Source organism: Triticum urartu, unplaced genomic scaffold, assembly GCF_003073215.2.
Source record: "Triticum urartu cultivar G1812 unplaced genomic scaffold, Tu2.1 TuUngrouped_contig_6588, whole genome shotgun sequence".
Classification (NCBI taxonomy): Eukaryota; Viridiplantae; Streptophyta; class Magnoliopsida; order Poales; family Poaceae; genus Triticum; species Triticum urartu.
In genome coordinates, this window is record NW_024117360.1 from 1 (window position 1) to 7806 (window position 7806).

A 7806-nucleotide genomic window follows, 5' to 3' on the forward strand; every position below is an offset into this window, starting at 1 on the left:
GCTCGAGCGCGCCGCCAAGCTCTCCGACCGCCTCGGGGTCAGCCTCCACATCAAGCGCGAGGACCTGCAGCCGGTAATCAATTAATCAATCAATCAACCGCCACCTTAGAACGATGCAGGCAATCGTCCGCGTGGGGAGATTCTCGCATTTTCGAATTGTTGCACCCTGGTAGAACTTCGATTGGTGTGGGCTTTGCGGGGGTTTTGCCTTTGCCTATGATGCTTACTGTTTAGATTCCTCGCGCGCCTTCGGCGTCGACGCGTTGCTGTCATGCTTCCTCGACAATAATGGAGGTTTCGGACAGTACTGTCATTTCGGTAGGGGGTTAGCGTGGTGTTTTGTGATTTGAAATGCACCGCCGCGTCAGAGGTCTCAAGTACGCTGGCCGGCCACGTCAAAACATGATCAATCACTTCAGCGCCCATGTCTTGAGTCCCAGCGCTTGCTCTTGCAGGGGAGAGGCAGCGAGCACCCCCAGCTTCAGGTCTCCGGCCATATCTTCAGGTCCAGCAGCACCAGACCGCTAGTTTGATGACCGTTACCTCGGATTATTTGCCCACAATCCAGCTGGGATTATTTGGGCGTGCATATACCTTGAAAGGCCAAAGAAGTATCGTCAGGCAGTCTGCACTGCAAGCATCCAGAGCTGGCTAGTAGCACAGTAACCTTGAAGGGGAGCTTCGCTCCACATTCCCCTCTCTCAGGAGGTGCTTGCAGAAGGTGGTTAGCAGATGTAGGCCTTGTTAACCTCCAGTTGACAGCAAGTACTCTGCCATCTTTTTGCGCAGGATTACTCTCAGCTGACCCAACTCCTCTGCATCTCCCTCTTTGAAAGACGCCTTCCAGTTCCTGAGTGCCTGCACTATGAGCCTCCACATCTGTTTCATATTATAACCCAGGGCGGAGTGTCAAACACTATTATTTCTGCAATTCCAGACCCTCCACAGAACTGCTGCAGAAGTAACACTGAATATCTTAAACCTCTTGTTAGTTGTTACTTAACCAGGAAGTAGCCACAGATAAAAAGGTCAGAAACCTGAATACAGGTAGCCTGTATTGGTGGCTATTTCTTCCCAACTTAACCTAGCTACAATACAGTAAAAAGTAGGTGGTGCCCTGATTCAGTTTCAGAACAGTGCACACATTCAGGGATTTTCTCCGTTACTTTTGTAAAAAGTTGTCCCTAGTCATAATATTGTTCAAGAACATTAACCACAAGAAAATCTGAATCCTAGGGTGATTTTGCAGCTTCCAAACATCTGGAACAAAAACAGGCACAACTCCTCTGAAATTGATAATCTTGTGTAGAGAGCTGGAAGAGCAAGTACCATTTTGTATTCATACTTCCGTAGCAAACAATATGCATCAGAATAGCAAATACTACTAGCAGTATCTTCAAACTCAAAGCCTCAAACCACTGTTGTAACCGAACCTGTGTACAAGTTCTTCTGAAAGTGCATTTTACCTGGATACCATCCCTGGTCTCAGGCTCTCAGCTACAACTGAGTTTTGCTCATTTAAAATGTATTTTATTGTGAGCTTAATATTAAAATTTGTTGAACAACGGAAGTTTAGGGCATGTGGAAGTTTCTAATCTGATATATCAGATCATTTAGTGTTATTATGATTGACATAATGGTATCAGAGAGAGGGGTAGGGGTATCCTAGGTGCAAACTGAAAACTTTATCTCTCATGGATATTTCTGATATATTGTATAGTTTATAGTGTCCTCTTGCCCTTAGCTTTATTGTTTACCAAATGCTTGGCTTTCTACTTTTTGTGTTTATTTATTGCACATGTAGCTTTTACTGGCTCCTTCAATGGCTATTTTCATACCTAGGTAAATTTGTTTGTTTCATGCATAGGTGTTTTCATTCAAGTTGAGAGGTGCATATAATATGATGGCAAAGCTCTCCCGAGAGCAGTTGAACAATGGTGTTATCTGCTCCTCTGCTGGAAACCATGCTCAAGGAGTTGCTCTTTCTGCCCGGAAACTGGGCTGTGATGCCGTCATTGTCATGCCTGTGACAACACCAGAAATCAAGGTCATCATTCTCTCGATGCCATTACCTAAATATGATGTTATACATGGTATATTTACGTTATTATCACCAGCTACTAACATATAACTTAGTCCAGTGGCGATCAGTGGAGAGATTGGGTGCGACAGTAGTTCTGAAGGGAGACTCATATGATGAAGCTCAGTCATATGCAAAATTACGGTGTGAACAGGAAGGCCGCACATTCATACCTCCTTTTGACCATCCCGACATCATCGCTGGACAAGGAACTGTTGGCATGGAAATTGTTCGTCAACTGCAAGGTCCATTACATGCAATATTTGTACCTGTGGGAGGTGGTGGATTAATTGCTGGCATTGCTGCCTATGTGAAACGGGTCCGCCCTGAGGTTAGCTTTCAAGCTCAGGAGTATTTTCTTCTTCTATGAAAAATATCGCAAGACACCCAAGTTCTTTGTAAATGGCATCAAAGTAAATGGCTTTGTTTTAAGTGCGCTTTGGAGGTTCAATTGTTTTTCATCCAATCGCCTAACTGTAATCCTTCTCCAGATTGAACTCAATACATCATTTGGTTACATTGGAGTACAATATTCATATTCAGGGTGTCACTTTCTTGTATGTTTACAACAGTTCTGGTACAGGTCAAAATAATTGGAGTAGAGCCCTCAGATGCAAATGCCATGGCATTGTCCTTGTGTCATGGCCAGAGGGTCGTGTTAGAACATGTTGGAGGGTTTGCTGATGGTGTAGCTGTCAAAGTTGTTGGGGAGGAGACATTTCGCTTGTGTCAAGAACTTGTAGATGGCATTGTCCTGGTCAGCAGAGATGCTATTTGTGCTTCAATAAAGGTGAGAATGATCAGTTTATTCTATGTCTGCTCTGCATCATTATGTTAAATGTATGTGTTACTACTGAACAGTGACCTTTTTTTGTCACTGTAAGTCTGCACTGCTCAATTTACTTGAATAAAAGCTCAGCATACAATGCACAAAAAAAATCCTACTTACAAAAATTTTCTGTGATCCAATGGTCTGTCCATGTAATCCACCAGCTGGAGAACTTTCTAAAGTTACATGTTTTAATCACTCTCTAGTGGAGAAGGTGATCTAGTTTTCGAGCTTTCAATTATTCGTGTGGATATTGATATTCAATGTATTTTTTTAATTTACTACGCATAGGTATCCTGTTAATATTGCTGAAAAGTAGGATGCTGGAAATTCTCCCATGGCAGTTTGTTCTATTCCAATCTTACTGCCATCATGCTTGTTGACTGTTTATGCTATATTGCTGTGGATGTTCTGCACTGATAATCTTTTTCATACTGAAAATGTTGTTCTTCGTGGGTGCAGGATATGTTTGAGGAGAACAGGAATATCCTTGAACCTGCTGGGGCCCTTGCCTTGGCAGGGGCTGAAGCTTACTGCAAACACTATGGTTTGAAAGGGGAAACTGTGGTTGCAATAAGTAGTGGTGCGAATATGAACTTTGATAGACTTAGATTAGTAACTGAGCTTGCTGACGTTGGTCGAAAACGAGAGGCGGTATTAGCTACATTTTTGCCAGAGGAGCAGGGAAGCTTCAAAAAGTTTGCAGAACTGGTATGCATCATGATTTTTTCTATCAACACATAATAGTTTATATTCTGTTTCTTTTCTTATGATTTCTTGTTCCGCAGGTTGGCCGGATGAATATTACTGAATTCAAATACAGATATGATTCTAACGGAAAAGAAGCCCTTGTTCTTTACAGGTACTCGGATAACAATTTCAATAATCTTGTTCATGTACCGGTTTATTGTTTCTTGATTACTTTTTCTAGAACCTTGACGGGATAGAAATACTCATACATAGAGACAGTGACTTTTTACATTCTCCTGGCTAATCTATATGGTTTTTCTGTATTGCAGTGTTGGCATCTATACTGACCATGAGCTTAAAGCAATGGTGGAACGCATGGAATCATCAGAACTTAAGACTGTGAACCTTACTGACAATGATCTCGCAAAAGACCACCTAAGATACTTTGTAAGTTAAATTTTTCTGCCACAGTGATAGCCTCATATCCCATTAACACATTATTTTGGTACAGTTGACAAATACTCCCTCCGTCCAATATTAATTGGCGCTCAAACAGATGTATCTGGCACTAAAATACGTTTAGATACATCCGTTTGAGCGTCAATTTATATGGGACGGAGATTGTAATTACTACCAGTCACATTATGGTAATATTAAGGTTTACTTGATGAATATTCCATTTGCAACATGCTAGGATGATTTGCGGACTGATCTAAAACATAGATGTAATGTTTGGGTGAATTTGAGCTGAATGGATATAATCAACTCTATTGTCTTTCCATCATGGAGCATAATGTTGCAAACTTCATTACATTCATTTAGTCCTTGTTAAACATCTTCTCACTATTGTGCTCTTCTCTGCCTCTGCCAGTTCTGGAAAACTGGGTCTATTGCTGGCAGACTACGTTTTTCCCACTAATTTTTTAGTGATCATGCAGGGGATACTGCACTTCAATGAATTAAGAAGGGAAATGAACTTTACAGCACCTAGTACAGGGCATGACAAAATTAAAAATGGAGATGACCTAGAAAACTGTACAAGGAAAAGAAATCCTAGAACAGAACCATGATGACTTGAACCACCTTCCATCGGTCAGCTCTAAGCTACCTGAGCTCCCAGGTCCTTCGCCCGGGCAAGCCACTACAGAGATTTTTCCTTTACTTGGTCGTGTATTTTGACATTAAGAAGGTGACAAGCACCCTACGCATCAAAGATGACTCATAATTGGGTGGTGGGGTTGTACAGACTTCTCGCCAACCTGGCTAGACTCAGTTTCTTGTGTATCATGAGTAATAGGAACAAGTATACAGAGCCATACTCCTAGAAATATGTATATATTCTTCATATATACTCAAAAGGCGTTTGCTGCAACAGTTCCTTTGACGTGTCTGTAGTTCCAAGGAAAAAAAAGTTAGGTAAAGAAAAATTGCAGAACAGAAGTTATATTGCATTCTTTTTGCATAAAACTACTGTAGCGATAAATATGTAATTGTGCAGTGCTGCAAGCATTCAACAGATCAAACATCTGATCCCTTGTTTCTTTCTGTACTTCAAATCCTGCTGAGATATTCAAAGAAAGAAATAACAAAAATCCTGCGAGGAGTGTGGTTTTGATGTTGCTTTGCAAATAGAAATGTTGACATCAAAAGATATATGAGACACAGAAATGATTGTCTTGATTATGTACGCCTTGAAGAGTTGAATGAGCCTATTCTATTTATTTTAATGTTGTTTTGGCCATTTTATATTAAAATGATGTACTGTATGTCGTTGTCTTATCATTCCTTGAATATCTATTTTCAGATTGGAGGCAGGTCAGAAGTAAAAGACGAACTTGTTTACCGGTTTATTTTCCCAGAAAGGCCAGGTGCTCTTATGAATTTTTTGGATACATTGAGCCCCCGATGGAACATCAGCCTTTTCCATTACCGTGCACAGGTATGTTATTTTAGTTCTGTCAGCGGCCTTCTTATGATAGTGGCCTTGTATGAAATCTCATAGATCTAATAACATTATCATATGCCACCTACCTTCAAACGTAGAAATGGATGAAAATCTTCCACAGAAAATTAAAATGGGATACACGGATTGTCACAGTAGTGTATAGCCAAACAATGCAAAATCATCCTTTTTAGACTGTCCAGAAGAGCTGCAAATGTACACATTCAGTGAGCTCATTATCTTTGGCAGGGCGAAAGCGGAGCAAACGTATTAGTTGGCATACAAGTGCCACCGGAGGACGTCGGTGAATTCAGGAGTCGTGCCGACAATCTTGGGTATGAATACATGTCTGAGATGAACAACGAGATCTATCATCTCCTTTTGCGCAGCCCCAATAAGGTCTGATCTCTGATGCGGCTGACTCTCACCAATCCAACCGATGGTTAGTGTGGCTTACCAAGGAGAAGACCCAATGCTAGGTAGGATTGTTAGTGTGGCTTGCTCTCTCATGTTGGAATAAAACCCTTGTCGTACCTGTTTGTGTAGAACTGTTAGTGTGCCATCCGTCGACATGTTATTTGTTGTAGTAATGTGTGGTGTATTTGCTCTGCGCCTGTGGGGCTAAATCTCTTGTTTTGTATGCTTGTGAGGCACCAAGAATTCATGAATAATGATAATGATAGTGATGATCCAATCCAAGATCAAATGTTGTTGAGTGTTGCGTCGCACTTGAATCATCATTTGATGCCTTATTTTTAGGTCTCTCTTGCATTAGCAGTCCTCCCAAAGTTTTCAAAAATTCAGAAGAAAGAACATAGATGTAGTGTATGCTACGAGGCGAATCTGCAAATTTTCATTGAAAAACATTGTTGTCCTGAAAAGCTTTTGTATCGTTTTTCTTTTGGATTTGGATGGGAATTTAGTAGCCTCCGTCGCCGGGGTTGATCCCCTTCCTTGGATCTTCCCTTCTCCGGCCGGTTGGGTGGCTGCTGTCTCGGCGGTCCGGTTTGGTTTGCCTGTGCGGCGGTCTCTGTGGCCGTCTTTTCTTTGCGCTTATGCTTCATTCAAGCATGTTGGGCTCTCCTGGTGTTGTTGGTTGTTGCTGTCATGGCGGTGCGTGTGCCCAGCTAGTGGTTCTGGTCGTGTTCTGCCTGGTGCTGCAGGTCCTGCTACGGATAGTCGTCGCTCCATGCCAGTTAGTGTGCTTGGGTTTCATCTCTGGTTGTGGGTGGTAGGCGTCGTTCTTGTTTGTTTGTTTGTTTGTGGTGATGAGGTTTTGGTTGTGCCATCTGCGGCGACTTAAGGGTTGTTTGTTTGTTTGTTTGTGGTGATGAGGTTTTGGTTGTGCCATCTGCGGCGACTTAAGGGTTGTTTGTTTGTTTGTTTGTGGTGATGAGGTTTTGGTTGTGCCATCTGCGGCGACTTAAGGGTTGTTTGTTTGTTTGTTTGTGGTGATGAGGTTTTGGTTGTGCCATCTGCGGCGACTTAAGGGTCGTGCTGTCGTGCCATCAGTGGCGTTGCAGTGGTATTGTTTCATCTGTGGCGTCGTAATGGTGGTGCTGTCTTTGGTGTTGTAATCTCCTTCTTAATGAGTTACATGCTGCTCTCCTGCATGGTTTGAAATCTTGTAGCGTTGCCGTTAAGATGACACAATGGAATGTATCCTCGAATGAGGCTGACAATGCCAGAGGATGTATCCCTCAGTGGCTTAGTGTGATTGCGTCACGGGTATTCCTGGCAATGAGTATGATATACCGGACTTAAATGTCCGGGCTGACCGGCACCCCTCATATCTAATTCAAATTTTGGATGGATATGAGGAGGCCGAGCGCGCCCGCCACATCAGATCCGGCCCCACGCCGAGCCACCCTGACCCCACATATATTCGTCTCCATTCGCCCAACCCTAACCACTTCACTCGGCTCCGCTCCGCCCTTAAGCTCCCTTCCGACAATCTTTGGCCCTTTTCGGCATGACGGGCTACGGATCTGACTCCGAACACTCCGAATCCGTCCAGTGAGGTGTCATTTCATGCGGAATGGAGGAGGCTATGGACGTTCGCATTGCCCTCCACCTGCTTCCGGGAGGAGTGCTCAGATCTAGCGGGGCTGGAGGCTCGCGGTCCGTCAGCCGCCCCATCTCCGGTCCGCCGGCATATGAGTATTACAGGGACCGATGTGCCTGTCGTGGAAAGGAGAGGATGCAGGTGGCCGAGACCCTCCTCATTGCCGACATGGCGCAGGCGGGGGGCGGCCGGCGCGCGCG

The 7806-nt window shown here is 43.5% G+C and overlaps 1 protein-coding gene across 1 annotated transcript; it reads left to right on the forward strand.

The window, feature by feature from the left end:
• Positions 1-4: 4 nt before the first annotated feature.
• LOC125530826 (threonine dehydratase 1 biosynthetic, chloroplastic) lies at positions 5-6256 on the forward strand (the record flags this gene model as incomplete). Its single annotated transcript, XM_048695237.1, has 9 exons — positions 5-73; positions 1868-2047; positions 2142-2411; positions 2664-2870; positions 3372-3620; positions 3698-3771; positions 3929-4046; positions 5404-5538; positions 5791-6256. Coding segments are annotated over 9 exons (1458 nt in total), but the record flags the coding sequence as incomplete, so codon positions are not given.
• Positions 6257-7806: the final 1550 nt, after the last annotated feature.